This window comes from Molothrus ater, chromosome 10 (assembly GCF_012460135.2).
Source record: "Molothrus ater isolate BHLD 08-10-18 breed brown headed cowbird chromosome 10, BPBGC_Mater_1.1, whole genome shotgun sequence".
Taxonomy (NCBI): domain Eukaryota; kingdom Metazoa; phylum Chordata; class Aves; order Passeriformes; family Icteridae; genus Molothrus; species Molothrus ater.
This window is the reverse complement of record NC_050487.2, coordinates 14,770,512-14,797,819: the sequence shown is the minus strand read 5'-3', so window position 1 is coordinate 14,797,819 and position 27,308 is coordinate 14,770,512. Positions and strand designations below refer to the sequence as shown.

Here is a 27,308-nt window from a genome sequence, read left to right as displayed (position 1 = left end):
GAGCTTTTGTAGCATGAGGGCTGGGGAGATGACCATGGTTGGGAGTACTATCTTAGGGGATTGCAAAAGCAGAATATTGCTGCCAGGAGAAGAGGAACAGCCTCATGCTGATTATCTAATGGACCCACGTAGTTTGAGCAGGTACCTGCTGTGCATAAATAGCCCTTTGGTGGGGGGAATCATCATGTGTGCATAGGAAATGCCTCTGTAGCTCCCTTGGGGGCTATCAGACAGGCTGTGTGGTAGGATGAGCCCAGGACTGGGCCAGAATGATACCCCAGCATGGCAGGTAGTGGCTGGAAGGCAGCCAGGAGTTTCTCTCCTGGGAGCTTTATTTCAGGCTTTGCTGTTATTTGCTGGATTGTGAACATGTCTGTTTACACTCCCCATATCAGAGGCTTTCAGCTACTTTGGTTTTTGATGGTTATTGATGTCATCAATGCTTTTGGGTTCAGGTGGTGGTTGGAGCAGCCAGGAGTTCTTGTTGCAGTGAGAAAGAAACAGAGGTCTAGCTCCAGAGGTCAGAGCCACTGCCTGCACTGTCTCTCCCGAGTGCTGAACTGCACTGTGGATCTCATGCTTAGCAGAGAGAGAGAACAGTTGCTTTTGGCCAGGGGAAATTTGCAGATTAATAAATTACTGTCTGTAAAACACTTTGAAGATGGAAAGCCCTGTGCAGCTCCTCAGGATTATTACTATATGGCTCTTACTCTACTGATGGGGTTCCAGTCGCCTTATTTTCCTTATGATTTGTGACAGCCCCAGAAGCTGAGAAGCTTATTTTAGTGTGTAAAGTCAAAAGAAAAACAGATTAAACTGCATTATTGTTTTCTAAAGAGACTAAATCCCTCCCCCACCATCATCTCCTGGGATTTCCTGACTTCCTCCTACTCTTCCAATCTCAGCTTCTTGCTGTCCTAATTTAGGACGTGATTTTATAACCATCCATACCCATCTGTGAGCTACTGTGGTTGTAGAAGTTTATGGCACTTGGGGGCATGAAGTCATTGACACTGAGGGTGTTGAAAGCTGCACAGCCCTGGAGTGGATGGAGATAAAACCTGTGGAGCAGAGCTGACCTGGGTGCAGATGTGTCCCCACAGCTGCCAGCCTCTCTCCACACCAGCCAGAGCTGTGCCCCTGAGGAGATAAAACCTCAGGTCTGCTTCTTGTCAGCTGAGGAAACAGGTTGTGAGGGGTGAGCTCTGTGCAGGCATCATGGTGTGACCTATCTGCATTGAAGTGCAGGAGTGTGTGGAGGAAAGCAGCCCTTTCTGGGCGTGTTGCTGAAACAGCATTGAACAGTCACCTTTGCTCCTGTGTGTGTATCAAATAGGGCATCAGAGAGCTGTCCTGTCCCCCTGTCACAGTCACAGGGCTGTGCTCTCACTGTCAGAGGTTTTGTGGCACCCAGGTGACTCTGCTGGACTCTTAGACCCTTGTAGTGAATTTTGCTGCCTGCTGTGTTTGTTTGGTTCCCATCCTTGTCCAAGGACAGCTGCTGCAGCATCTTTGTAATGCAGACATCCCTGTGGGATGGGCAGGGGAGAATTGCTGACTGTATTTTAAAGCAGGCAACAGAGCACCTGGCTAAGTGCAGTGACTGGGCTGCTTGGGTTTAGCTAAGCAAGCCTGTTGGCAGAGCCAGGAGTTTAGCCTGGACCTTGTCACGTCCCAGTGTGGTGTCCCAGGCACGCAAGAGCCTCTGCCAGCTTAAGCACAGCTCAGCAGTGGTGCTGATCAGATAAACCCCCTTTTCATGCTGCCTCTCCTACTTTGCAATGGGGTGTTCCATTTCCTGTACCTCTCCTCTTCCTATGCTGCTCTGCTTTGCTTCACACATAAATTTTCTCAATGAAGTGGCATGGAAAGTAGCTGTTTGCTCTTCTTATCCTTCAGGGAAGCAGTTCATGCCCCTACCTTTATCGTTTTGATCTCAAATTTAAAGAAAGCCTCCAGAAAAATATGTCAAGCTTGCTAGAGAAATCTGAATATAAATTTTTTTTTGGTTTTTTTTTTTTTGGCCCAGTTGCTGGGGGTAACCAAAATACTCTGTCACATGCAGTAAACAGCTTTGTGCACAGATAGAGAGTGAAGTCACAGTGCTCACTGTGGAGGAGTTCTAAGAGACACAAATAAGGACTACCCAGTGTTACAGGCTGTGCTTGATGAGATAAGGAGATCCAGAGTCAGAAGCTCTGGGCTCCATTACAGAATCACAGTTTTTTTGGATGTCTTGCTTTGGCTGCTTCCCCTGAAGTCCACGGTTTATGCAGTCAGCTTGTTTTCCATGACTTTGGCAGAGGCAGGTTTTCACACCTGTTTAAATTAGACATTCAGGGTCTAAAGTTAATCAACTGCCATGTACAGGTGCTTTTCAAAACTGAGCAGAAGGTCCTTTTCCTTCTTCTTTTCTGAGCTGTCCTACCTATTCAAATGATAAAAACACTTGGGGCGAGAGAGAGAGACTCCATCCTAGTGTGCAGCATCCAGATGTGAGGCTTCTGTGGGGGCATCACAGCTCAGTGGCAACACAGCATGAATATGATGGAACTTGGGAGAAGTGTAAAACCATGTCACCAGTGCCATCACAGCAGAGCTACATGGATGGGGTTGGGCTGTGTAGGAGGTTTGTGCCAGGACCACTTCCACCTCCTTGCTCTACTGGAGAGGCTGTGGGAGGAAGGCAGTGGGGTTATGAGAGGCCTCTTTGGATGCATTTCCACTGGAAGTGAGATTACAAATTTCTGCAGAGTTGGCAGAGCCTCTAGGCTGAGCCTCCAAGGCAGCATTCAGCTACAACCAGTTTTTAGGTGTTCTGTGGCCACCGTCACTGCTGCAGAAGTAGTGAGAGCAAATGGTGAGAGCCAACTGATCTTGGCTGGGCCTAACCCAACTTCTGCATCATTCCCACCCATCTCAGCGTGTTTGGTTTGTGCCTCTTCTCCCAGTTAAGGGCAGAGCTTCTCATTTGTTTTGTTCTATGCTTCTATTCTTCTACCCTGTTGTGTGGTCAGATGGGACACTGCTGAGCAGAGAACACAGCCAGGGAACAGCCAGGGGTGGTCTCGTGCAGGGTGTAAAAGGAAGAATGCAGACACAGTGGGGAGAGTGGGTGCTCCTGGCACTGGCATAAATAGGAGATTCACCCACACATGGTGCTGGCCACAGCTGGTGCCTCCTGTGCTCACAGCACGGCTTCTCCATTCAGCCTGGCTTCCTCTCCTTCCTTCTCACCGACTGAGCTTGAAAGATGGTGGTGAGGAAATTTTTTTTAAAGGTAGTAATGATTAATTCTTGCTTAATTGCTTTGTGTGATCAGCTTTTTCTGCCTTATTGATGCTGATCCGTGCATCATAACAGGCTGGCCTTGCTGTGCCCCCTGGGTACAGGCTGACTCATACCAGCTTTGCTTTAAGGTAATGCAGCAGGGACAGATGAAGAAAGTAGGAAGCTGTTGAGATATGACTTGGCAGCCCCAAAAAACCAACTGTATCATGGGTCACAACAAAAGAAGTGTGGCCAGGAGGTCCAGGGAGGTGATTCTGCCCCTCTATTCTGTTCTGGCGAGACCCCATCTGCAGTGCTGTGTTCAGCTCTGGGATCCCCAGCATACAAAGGACATGAATCACTTGGAATGAGTTCAGAGGAGGGCATGAAGTTGATCTGAGAGCTGGATCACCTCTCCTATGAAGACAGGCTGAGGGAGTTGGGGCTGCTCAGCCTGGAAAAGAAATGGCTCTGAGGAGACCTTAGAGCCCTTCCAGTACAGAAAGCTGCACAAGGACTTCTCACAAGGGTATGTAGTGATGGACAGGGGAGGATGATCTTAAACTTAGGGGGAGAAGCTTAAGGAGAAGCTTTCTTCTTCCTTGATATTAGGAGGAAATTCTTTGCTGTGGGGGTGGTGAGGCACTGGAAGAGGATAGCTCATCCACAGCTTTTCTGGGTATCTCTGGAAGTGTTCAAGGCCAGGTTAAATGGGTCATTAAGAAATGTGGTCTAGAGGGAGATGTCCCTGCACCTACAGCAAGGGTGTTGGAACTGGGTGATTTTTAAGGTTCCTTCCAACCAAATCATCCTATGATAGTACAGCCCCATCTGATGCTGCAGCTGAAGTGGTGTGAGGAGCAGGGATCATTAATCTGGCAGCACTGATGGCTTTGTGTCCTGCTGCCACTGCAGGGTCCCTGTCTGCATGCAAGGCAGGCCCCCTCAAGGCACACGAAATCAAGGTGGGAATCCTTATCATCACTCTTCTGCCCTGCCTGCACTTTGTCTTCCAGTTCTGGAGATGGATGTTTGTGGCTTCATTTCTCTTCACAGAGAAAAGCAAGGCACAACTTCCCAAGGATATTTCTGGAAATCGCAGCGAGGAACCTCAGAGAAAGAAAAAACAATTCTTATCTCAATTGCTGCTCCTCCTGTTCACATATGGAATGCATTGTAGAAGATTATTTACCTGGAGGGAATTAGTAATTGGATTCTGGTGTGAGTGTTTTGATTATTTGACCCACTGAATCCACGAGTGTGTGTCGGGACTGTCGGCTGGCAGTCACAAGATTCTGTGCAGCTGAGTGCTTGTGCAGATTCAGTTTAGATGTAGTGTAATATAGTATAGAATAATATAGCATAATAAAGTCATTAATTAGCCTTCTGATATCCATGGAGTCAGAAGCATAATTTCTCCCATTCATCAGGGGTTGCCCTGCTTTTACTGTAGGTGTTTCCTTCCACCATGCAGCCTGTATGATCCTCACCACTTTTCCTAAGCAGGGCTCTGCAAACAGGACCATTTCTTGCCTTTTTCCCACGTTGTCTGTCCCAGGTAGGTGTTGTGGGTCATGGGCTTGCTGTGCAATTGTAGAGCATTCAGCAGTAAGAGGGGTCAAGGGAGCTGCAGTGCTCTGGATTGATACTGAGGACAAGGTGGCTTCTTTCAAAATCATTTTGCAGAGGCATTTCTAGGAAGGTGCATTTGTGGGATGGTGTATTTTTAGAGAATTTTACTGTGTCCCTCAGGTGTATGTGTAGAGCTCCATTTGCTGCAGCCTAGAAGAGAGGTGGAGTTGGATATAGCTCCATCTTCTCACTAGTTTCCATTTGTTAGGGAACCTCTGGAGTCACAGCACGAATGCTGATCCCAGATGATTTAATCAGGAGCTGCTCTTAACTCCAGCAGCTGTTTTGTGCAGGAAACATTTCAAGAGAGAAGAAACTCACTTCTGAGGCTTAGCCAGTGAAAACAAGTGTGAGTTGCTACAAATGGGCACAGCACCATAGAAGTTAGTGCTGTGTCTCACAATTAGAACTGGATCCTTGCATCCTTTTTCTGCAGTGCTTCCTCAAATCACATTGTTGCTGCAATCAGCATATATCAATGTGTGCATATATATTTTTTTTCCTAGTGGGACTGCTTTATGCCAGTGAAGGGTCAGTCATGCCATTTATTCAGGCTATCTCCAATTTAGACTGACACACAAGTAGTTGCATGCTGATGTTAGCAGCAAGTAGGCTCTGAATAACCTGTAGACCTTAAAATAGTGGAAAGAGCACAAAATGTTCTGGGGAGCTGTTGGATGCAAATAAAATTATAGCAATAATAATGTGAGTATCCCCTCTACTTAATGGATGTGTGTGGACATGCTGCCCCATCTGCTGGGTCTGCTGCAGGAGTGCCACCACAGCAAAGGTTGCTGTTGTCACAGGGAGGAGAGCACTGTCACAGCTGAGGAGGAGGAGGAGGAGGCTCACAAAGGTGTGTGTGAGGGGTGCCCTGCGTTCTCACACATATCAGGCAGAGCCTGGCTATCTTGGGAGCAAAACACCCCAAAATGTAGAAATGGCAGTGTAACTGTCAGCATGGCACAGCGGGGAGGGAAGCTGTGCAAAGCACTGCAGTTTCTGTCCTCGGTCTTTTATGTGTTAAGGACATTTTGCTGCAGCCTGTGGTGCTCCTGCCATCTCTGCTCTCAGTGATGGGTCATGGCAGTACTTCCTGACCCTCGGGCTCGTGCTGGGTGGCTTTGCCCTGGCAGCCAGGAGGAGTCCTTGCCTTGGGAGGGAGGCACAGCCTGGGATCTCCCCCTGCACAGCTGCTCCTGTGCTCTGGGTGTAGCTGTTCATTCCCAGCTGTGTCTGGGGTTCATCTCAGAGCTTGCAGCACCCCAGGGCAGGGCACGTGGGGAGCCTTAGCACCACCTGTTTGCTGTAACAGTGTCCCTGAAGCCAGGCCAGCTCTGAGACAAAATCTCCAGGTACAGCTCTTAGAGTAAAACAATAACAGTCCCTTCTTCCCAAGCCAAGAAAGCAAGGCCTGGGCATTGTTTTAGAGAAACGTAGGAAGAAAAAAAAAAGAAAATAGTTGTATTTATTTTCAATAACTCATTCAGGTTGAACGGGTAAGTAGTTTTACAGTGCTGATTTATGGGCTGTTGCAAAATGCAAGAGCTGCTCATGATTGCAAATTTCATTGATCTTGACTCCAAGAATTTCAGTACAGTAATGTTTTATATAGTTTCTTCTCTCCCCAGTCCTGCCATTTGAAGTAATAAGGATGATTTGCCTTTATGCAGCCCAAGAGGAGATGCAAGTCAGATGCTGGGAAGAGAACCTGGGCATCCTGATTTACAGAGCCAGGTCTGCTCCTTTCAGAGGGGAAGCCTTTCTTTACAGAAAAAAATGCCCTGTCTCCATGAGTAACAGCCCCTGCTTTATCATGCAGTTAGCAGGCAGGCTCTGCAGGCTCATTTGTCTCATTGCCACTCTAAGGACACTTGACCATGCCTAGTTCATGGCCCCACCAGCATAAAGCAGTCTACTGGTTCCAGTTTGCCCTGATCAGGGTGGTGGTGGGTCACTATGCTCCTTCCCAGGGTGTGAGGCTTCCAACAGTGGTTTGATCTTTGAAAAGGAGCCTCAGCACAGTCTGTGGTAGCAGCCATAGTGTGTGATACTTTTGAAAGATCTGTATGTTTTTAGATGATGAGCACTCTCCAGATATTTGGGGTTGGGGTTCCTTTGAACAAATGCTTGTGTTCTGGGTAGCTTCACCACCTTTTTCTAGCCCAATTCATTCTCTTCCTCCAGAAGTAGCACTGTGTCATATGAGTGTTTGGCATACTGCAGGAGGAGCAGTGCAGCTTGCATTTACATTTATGTGTAAACCCGCCAGAAAACATTTCTATTCTTACTGGCCCAGATTCCTCCTGCCCATGACTAACCATTGCTGAGCCACAGGAGTTAGCATCACTGCCTTTAAGTGCTGCAGGCCTATCTTCTCAAAGGTTTATCTCTGCTTTTTTAAATTAAGTATGAATTTGGGGGCAAGCTACATCCCACTGTCTATTTAGGGAAGAATAAAGCCAGAAATCCTGCTTTGGGCCTGTGAAGTCAGTTCAGAAGAATTGGGCTCAAAGAGCATATTGTATTCTGTTTCTCCTCTCAGTCTGAGTTCTTCTAATATCTACAAATGGGAGAGGCTTTGCAGTGTCATCTCTGGTGAGCCTGTGTGTGATGTGCTGAGACACTGCTCCCAAGGACTGCTGCAGGCAGCACACCCCTCTCCTGTTTGACTCATTTTGGGCTCTCAGACGTCAGGCTGCCCTAGCAAATGCCTCCCAGCAGCTCCAAGAGAGGCACTGGGAAGTGTGCCACGCTGTGCTCTGCCTTGTCAGCATGGGGAGCAGGAGGTGCAGTGACAGCAGCCTCCCCGTGTGTCTCAGTTGGCTCTGACAGCACAGGTTGCTCCCAGGTTTGCTGACACCCTGGGTCTGTGCTTTGCTTGCACTGAGTCCCTGCCTGCCTGGGCATCCTGATGGGTAGGAGGAATGGAGGGGAGTCCCTGGAAGAGAAATGGGTTTGGACTGTGCTTTTTGTGGTGAAACTGTTTGCTAATGACAAGAATATTTTTTAAAAGAAAGTAATTAAAGAAAAAAGCTCTATACAGCTTTGTCTCATGCTGGCTGTTTTCTGTGTCAGTCCAAGTCTGCTGTGAGCCACACTGAGCCACTGCCTGTTGAGCTGTGCTTGGGGTTTGCAGCTGGGCACTGCCTGGGAATACAAGATAACCTGCTGCTACCTGCTCCTTACTGTTCTTCTGCCCCCTAGGCTCCAGTTCTAAACTTCACTATCAACAGCCTTTCTGTGTCACTTAGTACTGCTTGTACTCATTGTGTTACCCTGGTGTGCACAGCTGTCACATGAATCCATCACAGGAAAGACAGTCCTCGCTTCTGGAACCCACAGTCCAGCTTCTTCTGGCAGGGAAAGTGACCCTCAGCTCTAAGGGAGTGTTGATGTTTGATTTCTTTTTTTTTTTTTTCCCCCTCCTATTTCAGCACGTCTATTTCCATCTTCCCTATCATTGTGTATGGATGCACACGCACCTCTGGCATTGTTGTCATCCAAATTTTATCTTCCTACATAAGACTTTTGTGGTAAATTTTCTTGGAGCTCTGTAGGAAGCCTAGTTTTATGCAAGAATATCCTATTCTATTGTCCTGATGAGAGATAAATAGCTTGGCATAAACGTAGGAGGTGTATAAATGAAAACAGAAGTTTCCAGGTTCTCTAGAAATGAACACAATGTTCTTGCTCTGTTTTATAAAAGCTCAGTTTGCTTTCATTGAGAACACTATGGTTTTGTCTCTGATTTTAAGGGGACAGAACCAAGGGCTGTGGGGAGCACGGGCAGAACTGTTTTCCCCCTGCAGACTTGCAAGCCTAAGGCACCTTGTTCTCTCTGGCTGCAGAGCGCTGCGATGACTGGGGTGTGGACACCATGAAGCAGATCCAGATCTATGATGGGGAACCTGCCAAGATCAAATGCCCACTTTTTGAGACCTTCTTGAAGTACAACTACAGCACAGCCCATTCTGCTGGCCTAACCCTGATCTGGTACCGGATCGCGCAGGACCGGGATCTGGAGGAGCCCATTAATTATCGTCTCCCTGACAATCACATCAGTAAGGACAAAGACACCCTTTGGTTCTGGCCTGCTCTTCTCAATGACACTGGGAATTACACCTGCATGCTCAGGTAGGTCGTGTGGTGCAGTTTCTGTACATCTTCAGTGCAATCAAAGGACTTTTGTGGAGGTGGGGAAATGATGCTGTTAGCACCAGAATTTCCTGTGGGGAGACTACCATTTACAAAAGCATTAATGGGAAAAGAATGTTGCAATTATAGGACTGCTCAGTGCTGAGCCAATTTACATGGCAATAATGCTTGGAGCCTTGCAGACACTAATGAGTGTGCCTCTCCTTGCTGCAAGTGTCCGTGAAAATGTTATTGCTGAGCCCATGGCAAAATCCACAGGCACTCACCATTAAGAAGTGATCTGCATGTCTAGAGTAAAAATAGTTTCAGATGCAGGGGTAATGTTTTGACTGCACGCTAATTTGGCAAAGATTCATGAGATTCAGACTTCTAGGAAATTAAAAGTGTCTCTAACTGTGGTGCAGAATGAACGTAGCATCTGCTATGCATAAGAGCTCTTTTTGGTCTTCCTCACGTTGTGTTTTGTCTGTGTCTTTGACCTTATGATCTGCTTTAGCAGCAGGAGAGTGGATGTTGCTTGTTAGTCATCTTTATAGGCTTTTGTGAGCTTGTGTGGCCACCTCTGGTAGGGTTTTCTTTCCCATTTACAAATGAGTCAGCTAAGGCTTTACGTACCTGATCAGCACTATGATGCTTGTTATTGCAGATGTAATTTTTATTTCATTCCATTCCACTGCTGTAGGAGTAAACAAGTTTCAAGTAATCAGTCCTATTCTTGCCTACCCTTAGGAACACAACCTACTGCAGCAAAGTTGCCTTTCCCTTGGAGGTTGTTCCAAAAGACCAGCACTCTTGTGTGAGCCAGTCCATAAAACCCACTGAGGAGATGTTCTACTTGGAGCATGCCAATCAGAAGATCACATGTCCAGATATTGATGGGTTTTACCCTGCCAGTGTGACACCAACTGTCAAGTGGTACCTGGTAAGAAGAACTTACTTGGGCAGCAGGGGGATGCAGTGGTGTGTGTGAAAAAGCAGTGTTTGGCATGGCAGTCATGGAACTGCATTTCAGAGTCTCCCCAGTGATGATACTGTTAATGAAGCTTTACTAATTTTAAGAGCTCTGCTTCCATTTGGTTCAAGGGTAAAACTACTCTTGGAAAGAAATTGAGAGCTAACACTGAAGCTTTTTTGACCAGTGTGCACAAGTGAAAAGTACTCCTAAGAGGGATTAGGTGGCTCAGTTCAGTTATGGGCAGTGTGCCTGACCTGCTGTGTGTGAGCCTCTCACTTTCCTGTAAAGGAAACTGTCATTCATGTTCCCTCTTTTTAAAAAACCTCACCTGTTAAATAAAATTGCATCCTTTCCAAAATCCTCTGAGGTCAGGGGGTGGAGCTGTACATCAGGCTGTGCAAGACAATGGGTGTCCTGTTTGACACAATTCAGGCAAACCTCTTTGCTGAAGACTGATACATCTCTACTCCACCCTCCATACTTTTCTGATTATTAGACTGTCTCCAGCCATCCTCAGGCTCTTGCCTTCAGAATTACTGCTCAATATGCTTAAATTTGATTTCACTCTTTTTCTCTAGGTGGATGCCTTTAGTCAGTAGAGAATAAGAAGTCTCAGGGGATGTAAAGTATGAGAGTTATGGGAATAAATTCTTCAATAACATTCTATAAAGTGCTTTTGTATTTCTAGATAGAAGATTTTGTATAAATGAATTTAATAATAAGGGAAATTGTCAACAAATGTATGTGCTGATTTAAAAAAGAAATTAAAAAGACCCAAAAGGAAAACCCCACCTCTAAAACCCTTCAGGAAACACTTCCTCTTGTATCAAGAGGAGCCATTTCACTCCAGTAGTTTAAATGCTTTACTTGTATCATTCATTGAAATTCACATCTCAGCAATCAATTAGCAGAATGAAACAAAAAGCCCCTTGGAAGTAATTTTTCAGGCAGCAAGTCATCCCATGCCTAATAAAAATCATTAAAAATGGTATATGACCCCTGTCCTAAACTACCCCATTAGGATGTATCAGATTTGGAAATGTACCATTCAAAAATAATCTCTTAGAAAATGTGCACATCTTTGGATTTTATGACAACCAAGATGTTATCTGCATAACCTCTTTCTGCAAAGGGATCTCCAGCTTGGTATTTTGGCACTTTTCCTTCCTTGCCTGACAGAAAGAGAGGAGTTATTAAGGTTTATGTACTATAGATTCTCGTTTGCTATTTGCAAATTCTGGGGCCTCATCCTCAGCTGAAGGCAGCCAGGAGAGCTTGATTAGTCCTGAAAGATGGACATCAATGGGGTACATGTCCTTTAGTCTTGGTATCCATTTGTGAATATGTCATCATTTTCTTCTTATCACTTTTTACTTTGTTCTTCACTCTGCTGAGGTGCTCACTTTGATTGCCAAGGTACTTCTGGATCAGAGATCTTTCCTTTATAAAATTGTCTGTGTTTAAAGTGGGATAAAGTTACTAGGGTGATCTGCTTCATCACTTCATTTTCAAGGTGAACATAGCAGTCTCTACTCCAACATGCTCAGAGTTCATGGTATTTAGGCCTGACCTACATCATGATCCCAAGTGTCACATTAATAGTTTAAATCAGATCTTTGTAGAAGCATTTAAACCAATATTTGCACTTTTGAGTCCCAAACTCAAGTATTTTTCTGCCTGACTCCAGAACTGCAACTCGGTGGATGGCTTCTATGAGCGATATCCCCAGGGGCCCAGGCTTGTCATTGGCATTGTCCGCAGTGCCTATAAAGGGAATTACACTTGCATTGTGACATTCAAGGACCACGGAAGAACTTATAATCTCACCAGAACCATAAAGATGAAGGTGGTGGGTAAGAATGACTTTAAAATGTGTACAATGCATGTGGGTAATTGCAGAAGTGGTAAAAACAGCTGGAAGAGTTTGTTGCACGAACAATTTTTGGTTGTAGTCAATCTGTGTTACCTAACTGACCTGATGGTTTTTTTCTTGCTGGGGTCAGACTTGTGCGACTGTCCAGAACATACTGCAGTAGATGTCTCTCCTACCACCTTGTCAAATGCCCCAAACACAGAGTGGCCAGCCCGAGGCCGGTGAGGTTCAGCCCATGAGATGGCCAGGGGTACCCTCTGCTGGCATGTGAATGCATAACCTTGGCACTCCTGCTCATGGTCTCCTGTGCCCTTTGCTCATCACTATTTGTGGACAGTCACTTCATAGCCAACTTGTCTTGATCTTCTTGGAATCTCAAAGCCATTTGTCCTGGGGTTGAGACTGCTAATCAGCCAGGCAGAGCTCCAGGTGCCCACTGCTTGGACACATCCGTCCCAGGCACAGAGACTCAGCCTACCTGCCAGGGAATTGCAGAGATTAAAAACCTAGTGAGCTGTAGGATACATTCTGAGTTCCATGGAAACAGCTGTTTTAAGGGTTGAAATAGATATTTGTGACACAAAATGAGGTTTGTATTTTGTTTTTTAGAAGCAGCAGTAAAAAGAAACTGGTGCAGGTTATGCCTTGTGGGAAATGAGAAGGTTATGGAGCTCTTCTCATGTGAGAGGCCCAAACTAGCTTACCTAAACTTTGGGGGAACCTTAAAATCTGGACCTGACCCTGAGTTTGTGGATTAGGATTAGATTTGTGTGCGCACAGAACTCCAGAGCAGGAATGCATCACGGGTTAGACTGGGGAATGTGCAGTGCGAGAGCATCGGGAGTGAGGCTGCAAGGATTCCAGATTTTTATGAAGTCTGGGGCCCCATGGGGGCTCTCTGTTGTCTCCTGCAGGATCTCCAAACAAGGCCTTGCCACCACAGTTCAGCTCTCCAAATGAGAAAGTTGTGTACGAACTGGAAGCAGGTAAAGTCCAACACTCACAGTGGGACAGGGAGACCCAGCCAGGCACAAAGCTCTCCCCTTCCACTGCATCCCTGGTGCTTTCCCTCACAGAGCACTGGAGCTGCCATGGGTTGCCTGGTGGACAGTATGGGATGCTAGTTTTTGATAGAGAGCACAGCTTTAAAAGCTGATTTTTTGCAAGATACTCAGGCATGATGATACAGAACTGCAGCTGCAGAAGCAGATGAAATGGGGGCACTCAGCTGCTTAGGAGAATTCCTGTAGGACCTTGTTTCAGCCCTGGCCCTGGCTGTGGTTTGCTCCCATCCTCCCTGATTCACCCCTAGAGAGGCTTTAGTCTTTTAGCCAATTCTTGCTCATCTCCCCTTTTTTTGGCTGATGACTTCCTAATAAATGACAGCTCTCCTCTGCTGATCTCTCATCCCTGGGTAATGGGGCACCCCACCCTTTCCCTCACCCCTTCCCCCACACCATCAGTTTTGCCTAATAGCTTTTTGGAGCAATTCCCTATATCAAATGGATTGTGTCCCATTACATTGCTGTAATAAATGTGGTGGCAACGATGATGATTAGCACCAGAGTCTTCACTTTAAAGAACAGCTCTTTTGGCTCAGAAGGTCAGATTTCATCCACAGTCCTCTGTAAGATAAAATCACTTACTGATCACCAAGATATTCACACTCCCAAGTCCTATCTTGAGCAGAAGTCAAATTCCTGAAGAAGTATTTCCAAGCCAAAATGCTTTTGTGTAGCTTGAGCTTTCACTTTATGGCATCTGTCCCCTGTGCAGTGGGATTGATTAGCACTGCCTGGGTTTCCAGTGGTTAGCATGGAGCATGTCCCTTTGGGTGGGTTACTTCATGCAGTCAAGGAATTTGTAACACATTTGAGAAGGCAGGATATCTTTTTCTATTTACCTGTCTGTAACAAATCCTCATGTCCAGGGATGTTGAGCTGTTATTACAGTTTATGTCAGAAAGTGGATGGTGGCCGCATTCTTTCCTGAAGGGACACAGAGCTTAGTTTGGTAGGATTTTGGAAAGCACCAAAGTGAGAGGGGTGCTGTTCCTGCACTGCAGTACCTTTTCTCCTAGGAGATGATGTTCCTTTCTTTGCAGGTGATGACCTTATCCTGCCCTGTGAGGTTTTCTTCACATTCCTGAAGGACTCCCGGACTGAGGTGTGGTGGACCATAGATGGGAGAAACACAGATGACATCACGGACCCCAAGATAAAAGTCACACAAAGGTAACATCTAATGTGAACCTTCATTTCTAATCCCCTGGGGCCTGTGTGGGTACAGGCATGTGACAGTCCTAATGGAGTGTGTAGTCTCCCTGCTAATCAGAAGCCTCTGCTGTGATGAGCATCAGGACCTCCAAGGAGGAGGCCTCCAGACCTGGACAGTGTCACATCTTACAGATAGATTTGAGGGAGCTTTGTTAACCTCATCATTTGTTCAGGTCCTGGTAGTGATGCAAACAGCTGCTGTTGTTGTGGGACTTATAAAACAGGGGCTGACAATTCTATTTAGAGGAGTGTTCCCAAATAGCATAGGGTATAAAAGGGTTTCAGAAAAACAGAGGCTGAAAACAAAAATGTAATATTATACATAGTATTGATTAGGAAGAATAGAGATTCAATCACATGAAGAACCCAAATGAGGATCAAAGTCCCATTTGCTGGATGCTGAGTTACAAGTGGAAGGTAGTCACTGCCCCAGCTGATTTGCAAAAACCAATGTAGAAAAAAGAAAGGCAAAAGGAAATACTGTATCCTCATTTTGCAGACGGTCAGTTCAGGCGGAGAGAGACAAAGTGACTCATCCAGGACTGCATAGGGAATGTGACGTGAGCTGTGAATCTTGAGTTCATGAGATCTTCTTGTTTATAGGCGAGAACTTCATTTCCTCTAAAAGGCAATGTGGCACAGCTGCAATGAGAAAATTATGAATGGTAAAATAAATATTAAGGAAAATCAGATAAAGGAATAGCTGCAGCTGTATTGCAATCTGAAGTGTATATTGATTTATAAATACCAAGTTATGTGTTTTGGCCTTTTTAAAGAAAGAAGTTATATCAGGGAAAGGAATATATGTCACTAAAAACTTGCTGCACTTTCACGTGTGTAATGCTCTAGTTTTTCTCTTACAGTGAAATTACCAGAGATTTTGAAGACAAAACTCTGGTGAGGACTCTAACAGTGGCAAAAGCCACGGCGGAGGAGCTGAAGCGGAATTACACTTGCCACGCCAGGAACGCCAAGGGCGAGGAGCGCAGCCAGGCCGTGGTGCGCATGAAAGGTACAGAGCCTGCAGGGCTGGGGTGCTGGGGGGCTCTGCTGCTGCCTTCAGCCTTGCCCTGTGTCCTGGTTTAGGGCAAATTTGGGAGAGAATCCAGAAAGCAAACCCACACGGCCTCTCCCCTCAATTGGTTTGGGAAGAATTCCTCGGAGAGAAGTGGAAAGAACCTGTTTATTTAACAGGCAAAGCACCCCCCACCACACACAATGAACAATACCAGATGACACCACTCTGAAAAAAGATGACAAATTCAGAAAGTCTCTCTTGTGGGTGGTTGCTCTGTTATCAGTCCCTCCGGCACTGGGGCAGCTGCTGCAGCCACAGGGTGCAAATTCTCAGTGTTCCCAGGTCCCAGTCCGGAGCAGGTTCAAGTAGGTCCAAAAAAAGGAAAGGAGAAACAGTCCAGGAAGAAATTTGGACTGTTTAGCTAAACTAGCTAATGAGCAGAAGCAAGAGCAAACAGAAGCAAGAGCGAGAGCAAAGTGAAAAGCAAAAGCAAAAATCAAAAGCAGCACTATGTACTGCCCTGTCTCTGTGTCCTGCCAGCCGTGGGGGAGCAGCTGATAAGAAACCAAAACAAAACATCTCTGAAGAGCAACAACTCGCTCTTCAGAGCTAGTCTTGAAGGCACAGAACATAATATCCAGCATAAACAGCACACACAAATGAGGATACAAGCATCATAACGTCACCCTAGGACACCCTGCAAAACAGTAAGGGAGCAAAGAGCTCCATCCGCCCTTTCTGCTCAACACAGTCTGTTCTGTAGGCACTGCTGGCATCCTGCATCACATCTCAGAGGCAGGGAACAAAGGACTCCCCCACGGGCAAGTCTGTGGGTAGAGAAAGGACAGATCTCTTGTCCTTATCCCATCCCTGCACTGTTGAGTTTGTGAGGTCTCCAGGACAAGGTGAGAGATGAGAATCTGACTCCATGTTCTCAGAAGGCTGATTTATTATTTTATGATATTATATTAAAGAATGCTATACTAAAACTATACTAAAGAAAGGATACAGACAGAAAGTTTAACAAGAATGAATAATAAAAACTTGTGACTGACTTCTCAGAGTCCGACACAGTTGATGGTGACAGGTCATTAAATAAAAACCATTCACATGAAACCAATCCAACATGCACCTGTTGGTAAATGATCTCCAGCCACATTCCCAAGCAGCAAAACAGGGAGAAGCAAATGAGATAATATTGTTTTTTTCTCTGAGGCTTCTCATCTTCCCAGGAGAAGAAATTCTGGCAAAGGGATTTTTCAGAAGATACGACAGTGACACTATACCACAACTGAAGCTGAGGGCACAGGCTGCTTGAAATGATTTCAGGTTATTTGGTTGTGTGAGGGTTTTGCATGACACAACAGCTAGCAGCTGGCATCCTCCAGAAGACAGTTTGCACTCGCTGGCATTGCTCAGAGACAGTCACACCACGGAGCTCTGTGGTTTTACTCCTTGCTGTCATGATGCTGCAGTCTAGGCACAGCCACCTCAGCATGGATGGTATAGACTGATTCAGCTCTGTTCTGTGTGGGTTTTTCCAACGTCTTTTTTTCATCAAAGATTTGGTTCTTGTTTCCCAGACCCACCTCTCAATAATAAAAGCTATGTGAGGCTTCCTGATTAAGGTGGATTTTTCTGCCTTCTTATCAGCCTCATCTAGAGCTTCAACATTTGCTTTTACTCTAAGCCAGACCTCCCCTCTGCCACAGGGAATGCTGCCATGGCTTGTGTAGTTTACACCAGACACCTTCCTCCCTCTACTCTGCATTATAAGCATGGAAAAGCTCTTGGAGGTCTTTACTGGAAGATCTTTTCTTCCTGGTACTTGTCCTCCTTCTATTTTAGTCTCATTCCTTTGAGACAAACCTTTTCTGGATTGTTGGGGAGGAACAATAGACCACACACAAAACTGAGAAAGGCTGAAACCATCTGTCAGTGAGTTCATGCTCCATATATAATTCTTCTGGGGTGATAATATTTGTACATGTAGCAGAAGTGAATCTGAAATATTCAGATTCTTTCTCTAAATATCAGTGCCTAAATACTATTTTCTAGTGGACTGACCTGTACTATCCTCCCTTTTCCTTCCCCACATCTGTTCTTGGTTAGTTGACTGGGTTTGCTCTGAGCAGACATGGTTACCCACCACTCCTTCCTCCTGCTCTATTCCACACCAAAGTCCAGGAGCCATCCCTAGCTGCTGCTGGCAGAGCAGCCTTATGCTAAGCTCAGTGCAGCCCATCCCACTGCACATCCCATAGGAGCATCAGGCATGCCAGAGCCAGCCCCTCAGCACCTGGCTTTTAGCAAGTGGCTCTGTATGTTGGCTCCAACTCTTCCATTACATTAGGTCATATAATGTAAGAAGAAAAAGCATTTCAAGAAAAAGCATTTCTTGCTTTTTCTGGATGATTTCCCTCTCCTTCTTATGTACTTCTGCTGCTCATCACCTAATGAGGGTCGATAAATTCCTTCCATTTTCAATTTTGTAATTCAGTTTTATTAGCAGCTTATTATATATTGGAATATGGTGGTGTTTCCACTCCCTGTTATTCTGTTATTGTGCAGTTTGCCAATTTGCACATCAACTGCCACCAACAAAGTTGCCCAGGGATACAGTTAGAAATTTTCTGTCCTTAGTACAAAGAGGCAGCAGTGGTGTGACAGTGCATGAGTTGGAGGGAGCCTGTGATGTTCTGGCTTGATGCCCACAGGTTACCCTGTTTGTTTGTAAGCATTTCAGCTTTTCTGTAAGGAACTCTGATTCTTCTTTCATGGTAGAAAAGAGTCAGGCCATGGCTAGTTATATCCTAGGTGTCAGTCTGGGACATGCCACGAGACTTGTGTCTGTTTGATAGGGAGGGAGAATGGTAACCATTGCCTTTATTTTGCTGCAGATGCTTTATCTGGATCTCTTAGAAGTCAGAGCAGTTGTATTCCCCCAAGAGTTTGCTGATAGTGCTGAGAAGGTCATGTTCATGTTCTGGCTTTGGCCTGTGCAGGTTTCTTCCTCCAACAGGTCATTCTGTCACCAGGGCCTCACTCAGAGACAGAATTCCAGCCTGTGCTATGGACTTGCTCTGCCAGCATAACCAGATCTAATAACCCAGAATGGGGCTCCAGGGTGGCCAGCCATCACGTGTTCTGTCAGAAGAGCCTTGGCTTGGCCACCTTACTGTGAAGGGGCAGCTTGGGTCCTGGCTGTTCCTCTGTGGTGTTTGGCTGCACATGACACAAGCTTGTTCCTGCCCAGCTGAAGGTCCAACCTGTTCTTTGACCCTGACCCTCTGTCTATTTTTGTACTCAGTTGTAGCACCCAAGTACACTGTGGAGCTGGCCTGTGGCCTGGGGGCCACCATCCTGCTCGTTGTGGTGCTCATAGTCATCTATCACGTGTATTGGCTTGAAATGGTCCTCTTCTATCGGGCTCATTTTGGAACGGATGAAACTATTCTAGGTAAGGAGTTAAAATGCTTTTTTATTTATCCTGCTGCAGGCCCTTTATTTTCATAGAGTTTTCCTATAAGCTATTTTTAAACCTCTTCACAGCATAATAACGTTTTGACCTTCAATTTCTCTATCTGCATGCAGTTGTGTGGGTCATTGCTCGTTAGAGCAAGAGGAGTCAGGCTTTTGGCTCAGGGAAAAGGAGAAAGAAGTCCTCTGTATTCTCTGCAGAGGTGGAGCATGGACATGCCAGGCTCCCCAGGGCCCTGCCCTGCTGATCCAGCTGTATCATCCAATCTGTAGATTGTCAAGATACATCATCAGGTTTCAATAAGTTCCTTGTTTCCCTGGTGACTCTCTGTAAAGGATTCATGATCTGATCCAGAGTGATCTGCTTTCAAATATGGGAAGGCATCCAAAAGGATGGATGTGGAAATACACCGTTCTGTCCTCAGTTCTTCCCTGTGTTACTGGGAGTTCATTGCTAGGGACTCTGAGGTGAGATTTCCTCCTCTGGAGGAGGAGGAGGGTGTTTGAGCCCTTGCAGCTTGTGGTGTGAAGCTGCCACGGGGCACGGCAGCTCTCAGAGGGTGTAGGCAGGGTGCAAGTCTCTGTCTGGTGGGACTGCTCGTGTGGATAGACAGCAGCGAGGGGGAGCAGAGTCAGAGGTGTCAAAAGGCAAAAGGAGCCTGGACAGAACGGGTTGGTCTGTGGGAATCTATGTTGTGGTGGTGTTTGCAGGGGTCCCAGGACGAGGGAAGAGATGAGAATCCTGACTCTGTGTTTCAGAAGGCTGATTTATTATTTTATTATATATATTATATTAAAAGAAAATGATAGATTAAAACTATACTAAAATAATAGAAGAAAGGATTTCATCAGAAGGCTTGAAAGGAATAGAAAGGAATGGGATGATAATAAAATCTTGTGACTCCTCACAGCCTTGACACAGGTGGCTGTCATTGGCCATCAAGTAAAAACAATTTCACATGCTGGGTAAACAATTCTCCAAATCACATTCCAAAGCAGCAAAACATGGAGAAGCTGAAGCTTCTCAGCTTCTCAGGAGAAAAGATCCTAAGGAAAGGATTTTTCATAAAATATGTCTCTGACACTACGTGCCTTAACCTGCAGTGCCTGGGCTCCAAGTGAGCCTTCCTGCCTGCTTCTGTTGCAAGTCCAAGGCCCAGCATGGGCAGTATCACAGGTGTCCCTTGTGCTCTTTGTGTGCCCCTGTGCTTGCACGCCCAGATGGGAAGGAGTACGACGTGTACGTGTCCTACGCGCGCAACGCTGAGGAGGAGGAGTTCGTGCTGCTGACGCTGCGTGGAGTCCTGGAGAACGAGTTCGGGTACAAGCTGTGTATCTTCGACAGAGACAGCCTCCCTGGGGGAAGTGAGTATCTCACAGGGGGCTGTGCTCCATGCACGTCCTCTGTATTGCTCTTTGAGGTATTGATCATGGATTCCAATGAGCCTATCCAGATTATGTTTTGGTTTTTTCCCTGTCACTGTTAATGAACTCTTTTTAGTGTCTTCTAATGTTTTTGCTTCACACAACAGTGTTGCAGATGCTCCAGGCCACCAAAATGGCTGCTGTGGGGATGGTGGTTGGTTGTTTCAGTTGCTCTTTCCAGGAGTGATGTGCAGGAATGTCAGCATGGGGAACCAGAAAACTGATCTTCATGCAAGCCTTCTGAGCTGTCTTAAAAAATTGGATAAAGTCAAAGCTAGAAGAGGCAGGGAAAGTGTTATACTGGATCAGCTCACAGAGGGTAATGGAGAGTCCTTGTAAAAACCAGGAGTGTCTACTTCAGGAATGAGTGGAAGGTGCCAAAGCTTCCAGTGAGAAGATAATGTGCATCCCATTCATCCTCGTTAATTAGGGAGTTTGTGTGTAATATGGCATACAATTTAGCTGCTATTATCAAAAGGACTTCATTGCTGATAGTGAGAGTCATCTCTTCAGTAAGATGTAGTCCTTTTTTACTGTTTTGAGATAAACCATACAAGGTTCTGGACATAATGTCTGCTTCAGGGAGGCAGGGAATCACCAAGAATGGAAGTTCGTGAAGCTATCTAGATACACATACTTTCACTCAAGTTCCACAGCAAGGGCATAAATCTAGACAACACTCTTGATTTTTAGTTTTTTGGAGGCTGAGTTGGTTGTATGATCCTGATGCCTATTAAAAGTTCAAAGTCTGAATTTCTGCCAGTGCAGCCACCCTGCTTTGAATTCATGGGCTTTGGCTCAGGACCCCAAAATCCTTTTTTTTTTGCTCACAAAATCTGTGCTGGGAAAGTCCATTGGGGTGTCCCTTTTGAGTAGGAATGGGTGGACTGCTGGATTCTCAGCCCACCTACCTGACAAAGGGAGCAGAATCAGTCTGGGTTCTGTTATCTTTCCTTTCTAGATTGTTGCCAGGATCTAGGAGCACCTTAAAGTTTGAGAGTAAATAAATATGTGTCTCAGTGAGACAGCTGCAATCCTGGTGCTGTTCCCCCTTGAAGACAGCCTGAATGATGTGGCAGGGCACCCTCCAGGCTCAATTTCCTTGATGCCAGTGTCAGGCTCAGGACAGGTTTGCTCTGAGCCATTTTCACCAGATGTCCATCTCCCTCCTGTTCCCTCTGCTGCTTCTTGCCCTGTTCACTTTAGAGGGTGTCATTTTCCTCCCAGCACTGCTCTCCTGGGCTCTGTGTCCCTCACCTTACCCCCGAAGGTTTCCATCTGTGCCCCCCTCAGTCCCTGCCAGCCCCAAGGCAGTGCCAGCCCTGCAGAGTGCTGCCGGAGTGGTTTGTCACCGCACTGCCGTCCGCGATGCTGCTGGGGCTTCCCCGGAGCTTCTTAGCCAGGATTTGACTAATCTCCTTCTCAGGAAAGCACAGGGGCCAGGAAATAGCTTTTGGCAGCTGGTGTCACGCCTCCAGAGCGTGCATCTGTGTCATGGGTAGAGAGTTATGTTGTCCTTGATGAAGAAACAGTGGGAGATGGATTATCCTGTGAGTTAGCTGACAGGAACTAATCAAATGTGCTTGACAGCTAAATGAAGCTGTCTGTCAGCATTATTTTACTCTCCATTGTAATTTCTGACCAGTCAAGAGTGTTCCCTTATCAAGGAAGTGTGGGAGATCCTGCAGCAGAGAGTACAAGCACCCGGATTCACACTTACAAGGGATTTTCACATTAATTATAGACGATGGCCAAGGACAGTCTACCTGCAGATGTTAGAAAATTAAAGAGGATCCACAGTTACCATGACATTTCTCTAGCTCAAAGGATGTCATTTTTGGGACACTTCACTGAAAGTCCTCAGAGTCAGTTCTAAAAATGCTCTAATCTGCTTTCATAGATGACGGCAGCAGGAACAGATGGATGAGTAACGGGAGTTAGGGTGGTAGCACTACCAAAGCAAATTATCCCATGAGGACACTTGGGGACGGTGTGAATACTTACTTTGTGTGGGGAAACTAAGGCAAGAGGAGTGAGGGGAGTATCCAGAGTCATTCTGGACTTCTGCCAGATGAGGATGTAAGCATAGACATTCAGACTTCCTGAAGCCTCTTCAGGGTGAGTCTTTCCTTTGAGTTCATGTGTTATGCAACTGGCAGTTTTCCTGCTTTGCTCCAGAGAGCCTCTTTTCCCCCTCTCATTAGAAGGAAGCTAAATCTCAGCCTGAGATCAGCAGCTCTCTTGGCCACAAGGCATCCTCACAGCACTGGGTGGTGTCACTGATGTGTAGTACAGTGACTTTTAGGTGTAGCTCTCTTGGTTATCTCTGTGTAGCATGGGGAGGAGGACAGGCATCCATAGGTAGTCTGGAGTGATGGAGAATATGCCACTGTATGGGGTACTGGGAACCAGCCCTGGTGTAGGAGGTCCCACCTGGAGTCACTAACAGGGTTGGGAAGCACCAGTGTAGTCTAGAGAGAGCCTCCAAGGGATTTATTGTCCCCTTCAAGAGTCACCTGCTGTCACAGCAGCAGCTCAGCAGCATGTTCTTGGGCATCACTAACCACCTCAATGTTTCTTTCTCCCAGTTGTCACAGATGAAACCCTGAGCTTCATCCAGAAAAGTCGACGTCTGCTTGTTGTCCTGAGCCCCAACTACGTCTTGCAGGGGACACAGGCCCTGCTGGAGCTCAAGGCTGGCCTAGAGAATATGGCCTCCAAGGGCAACATCAAAGTCATTCTAGTGCAGTACAAAGCCATCAAGAAGAGCAAAGTGAAGGAGCTGAAGCAGGCCAAGGCAGCCTTGAATGTCATTAAATGGAAAGGAGAGAAATCCAAGTTCCCAAAGGGCAGGTTCTGGAAGCAGCTGCAGGTGGAAATGCCAGTGAAAAAGATTAGCAGGAGTTTAAGCCTTGATGGGTTGATGCATATCCCTGAAAAATGTTTGGCACAATCAGAAAACAAACCAAAACACATCTCAAAAATCCCCAAGTTAGGCCAGGGAGTGGGGAGGAGCTCAGGGTTTTTTCCATGAAGGACCATGTCCCAAGCATTTCAGAGGATAGTTATGTTTTCCCTGCAGCTTTGATATTGCTCTGTCATTAGAGATGAAGTTACAAACACCTGCTTTCTGCAAATGTATGTCCTTATTATCAAGCACACAAGCCCTGGGCTTAAGGTTTAAATTTGCTATCTAGGTGGATGCATCCAGCACCTTGTGATAGCAGGGCCAGTACTCCTAGATCCAGTTGCTATGGGACCTTCATTAGCATCTAGGACAGAGCTTCTTTCCAGTCCTAAGTAACTTCACTCCTTTCTGGTCCTCAGTCCCTGTTGCGGAGGCTGAGGAACAATTTGCAACCTGGCTCCAGTGCAGAGCCTTTCCTGCCTGTGCCAGGTCTGTAGTCCCAATCGCTTGTGGGATCACAGACTCCTGGCTGCACTGTGGGGAGTGTGGAATTTTGAAGCTCCTCATCTCTGTTCCCCAAATTTCCTTTGAAGCAGATGCATCCAGGTAGTTTGGCAATGGGAAATGGCTGTTACAGAAGCATTAAAAAAACCCCACAACTCTACTGGGTGCTATTTGTGTTGTAGCACATCTAGGAACAAGTGTCCCAATCTCTGGGACTCTGCAGTCTCACAAGTGCCCCAGATCCTTCAGAGCTGCTTGTAATCCAGGGAAATCTCTCATGAGTACAGGCTGTGGAGCATGTGAGAGATGTTTATTTGTAGATTAAACTCAGGGACTTCACAAGCACTACAAGGAACCCCAATGTACTACTGAACCTGCCTACTCTCTGTGCCACTAGCTGGGGGAAAGCATCATGCAAGGTGCTTCCAAGGTCTTGGGAATAATATGGATATAAGTCCAACTCAGAAGGACACCCCAGAAACTTACTTGAACTTCCTAAAAACTACTAGTTCTGTCTGTGTAGATAAGACTGTGAGGACAGGATGAGAAAGTTGGGGATTTTCTCCCTGGAGAAGGCTCCTGGGAGACCTTTTTATGGCCAGTGCTTAAAGGAGCTTATAAGAAAAGTGGGGACAGACTTTTTAGTAGGGCCTTTTGCAATTACCCCTTTATGGACAAGAGGTAATGGTTTTAAACTAAAAGAGAGTAGATTCAGACTACATTTAAGGAGGATATCTTTTACAATGAGGGTGGTAGAACACTGGCACAAGTTGCCAAGGGAGGTGGATACCCCATCCCTGGAACCATTCAAGGCCAGGTTGGACTAGGTTGTGAGCAATCTGATCCAGTTGAATATGTCCCTGCTTATTGCAGGGAGGGTGGCCTTTGAAGGTTCTTCCCAACCCAAATTATTCTTTGATTTTATAAAGACTCTCTTCAATGCCTGCTTTTGAACAACATCACCACCTCTAATTCAGGGTTTAGGTTTAAACTAGCTTTGGCTTTACAAAGCAAGTCTCTCCCCATCTTCATTCCAGCCCAAAGCTGCAGAACAGAGAGTGTATCTCAGCTTCTGCAACATTTGCACAAAACAAGCACAAAAACCCGCTGTGTAGGTGTCCTTGGTGAGTTAAACCCCATCACGCAGTTCATGCTGAGGAGGGGAGTTTAATCTCTCTTGTAGGACAAACCAAAGCACAGTGGGGCCCTGGCATTGACTGGTGCTATGGTTCACAATGTTTTCAAATAAAACTTCAGGCTCTGGGGGTGTCTCCATACTCCTGCAGCTCTTAGTGCAAGGACCTGCCCACTTAATTGTGGAGTTCAGTATTACACACACCAAGTGTATACTTATTTTTATTGGTGATGGTTGCTCCTGAGTCACCTTTGACTCATGCCTTTATTCTCTTGATGTCCAGTGGGTGAGGCATAAGCATTTATAATGGCACTATAAAAGCACTACAATTAGGAGTCTATGCACTATTCACCCAGCTGAGCTGGGAGCTTTGAGGGCATCCCAGTAAAAAGCCCAGCCTTAAGGGTGTGGGACTGAATGGTGTCAGGAAAGCCTTTTGCCCTTAGCATTTTATGAGTAATAATGTTATTCCAGGGCTGCAGGGAGCTACAGCCCCCATGCCCTTAGTCAGGTACTGTATGTCATGTTTAGGAATGGTACCCTACAATTCAGGGCTCCCCCTGAAACCATGTGCCCCTCATTTTCCCCTTCTCCCTTCTTCTGCAGAGGGAGGGAGAGAAGAATTGGAGGCACAAAAGGTAAAGATCCTGCTGTGAGATAAGAAAAATTTACTGGAAACAATAATGAGATAAGAGAATGAACATTAACAACAACAATATTGGTGATAGAGGGTACAAGAAATGAATAATTCCCATGGACAAACCCCCTGATAATTTACCATATCCAACCATTCCTTCTGCTGCCTTCACTGGCCCAGCTGCGCTGTGCTGGGACCCTTGCTCTCCAAGAGACCCCTTTCCCTCCACCCATTGCAAATGCAAGGTGGTGTAGAATAACTTCAGTGTCCTGGACATGCCCCCTCCTGACTACTGCAAAAACTAACCCTGTCCTGGCCGGAACCAGGACACTGTACAGATGTGTAACAAATAGGGCTTCTTTCTTACCGTCCTCTTCATCTTTCCCACCACAAGTAAGCTTTGATTTAAGCAGGTAAAATTGCAGTCAGCTTCACTGGAGGCGGTGGAGCTCCTCATCTGCTCAGAGGTGCTTAAAAGTTTTGTTATGAGCTTTTCTACTGTAGCTGTCTGTGGAGGGACAGAGCTGCTTCCCACACTCCAGAAAACTCATTTATAAGAGATAGCACCCAAACCCGTGCTCGGCTTTGTGAACCCATTGCAACCCTGTCACTGTGCCCAGCTTCACCTTTTTGTTTGTGTTTTAAGCATCTCTGTAATCAGCTGCCAAATCTGCAGGCAGAGGGAAGGCCCTGAAGCCAAAGCAGAGCTGTGTTAGGTTCCCATATGATTTTTAAAAGATTGACTCCCAAATACTTGTAAATTGAATTGAATTGACATCCCAGACCTCACTACATCACATCTCAATTTACCCAAGTTACCAAGAGGTTTTACGCTGATGTTTTAGTAAGTCTGATTATTTTAGGAAGTTAAATCCACCTCATGTATTTTGCTGATTTTATTGGAAGAGTTGTCCAAATAATTAATAGGCCTGGACTTTTCAGGCATACACTGCAGTGGCCTTTGGTGTCATTGCAACCCCAGAACAGGGTTACTGAGAGACATCAGCAGAGCAGCCACAAGGCGAAAGGTGCGATGGTTTGGAAGGGGCCTGAGAGGTCAGAGGGAGCAGTGTGGAAGGAACAGTCCAGAAGCAGGTTCCACTCACCAGGAGCTTTACCACTGGCTTTGCTGGGGTATTTCAGGCCAAGGGTAAAGCCCAGTCCCATCTGTAAAGTAGATGTGCAAGTGCCTCAGATACGCCTGTCATTTCATTCTATGCCACGTGCAGCTTCCATTGTGGGATTCTGTCACAGCATCCGTCTGAATCAGTTGATTCATTTGAGTTTCTGTGCTCTAACCTAACATTTATCAATATGCAGCTCATGCAAAGTTCCTCATTGTTTTTTCATTGGGAAACAGCGTGGCACAAATTGGAAAAAATATCTTCTGTTCCCGTACTGTTTGATGTTGTACAGCTGTTCCAGAGTTTTCCCTTTTCTGTATGTTTTTGCCTTTGTGTGATTTGGTTTGTGAAGTGTCAGTATTATTTTATTTTGCTTTTCAATAAAACATTTTCATTTTTGCATTTCAGTCCTTGTGCATTTCTCATAAGTACCATCTTCCCATTACGTCTGCAAAATGCTGTTAAAGAAAGATGATTGTGTGTAGTCCAAGCATCAAGATCATTTGGGGCTCCTCCTTGGAATGGGACATTTTCCTGGCTGTTTCATGCTGTGCCTGCAGAGGCACCTGAGCTCCCAGGTCCATCCAAGCAGAAACACAGTGACACACAGCATTCAGATATCTCACAGTAGTGGACACATACACTCTGAAGTCCACGGTAGTGGACACAGAAAGTCTCTGATCTGAAGAGTGCTCACTTGGCAATCACAAGACAGAAAGATGGGAAGGCAACATAATCTCTGCTTTAAATATCAAATCAGAATTTTAGAAGTCTGCCAAAACCACAGAAATCAAACTCACTCTCAGGCTACTTTGCCCATCAGTTTCTAGGTTCAGTGAGATTCATATTTTCTCATCCAAGTCACTTTCTTGCCCATTTTCCATGTTTGCCTGCCTGCAGGTAAGTTGAGAGA

At 46.0% G+C, this 27,308-nt stretch overlaps 1 protein-coding gene across 3 annotated transcripts in view; it reads left to right on the top strand.

Moving 5' to 3' along the window:
- Positions 1-27,308, top strand: part of IL1RAP (interleukin 1 receptor accessory protein) — a 51,694-nt gene that overhangs the window by 19,438 nt on the left and 4,948 nt on the right. For 2 of the 3 annotated variants that reach the window (XM_036388992.2, XM_036388993.2), the window contains exons 3-10: positions 8,754-9,039; positions 9,790-9,982; positions 11,703-11,868; positions 12,803-12,874; positions 13,993-14,122; positions 15,028-15,176; positions 18,493-18,642; positions 19,884-20,027. In XM_036388992.2, the coding sequence (XP_036244885.1) occupies positions 8,754-9,039; positions 9,790-9,982; positions 11,703-11,868; positions 12,803-12,874; positions 13,993-14,122; positions 15,028-15,176; positions 18,493-18,642; positions 19,884-20,027 (1,290 nt within the window). Of the gene's footprint in view, positions 1-8,753; positions 9,040-9,789; positions 9,983-11,702; positions 11,869-12,802; positions 12,875-13,992; positions 14,123-15,027; positions 15,177-18,492; positions 18,643-19,883; positions 20,028-22,675; positions 26,803-27,308 lie in introns of those variants that run through there. The other variant, XM_036388994.2, reaches the window with a different exon arrangement.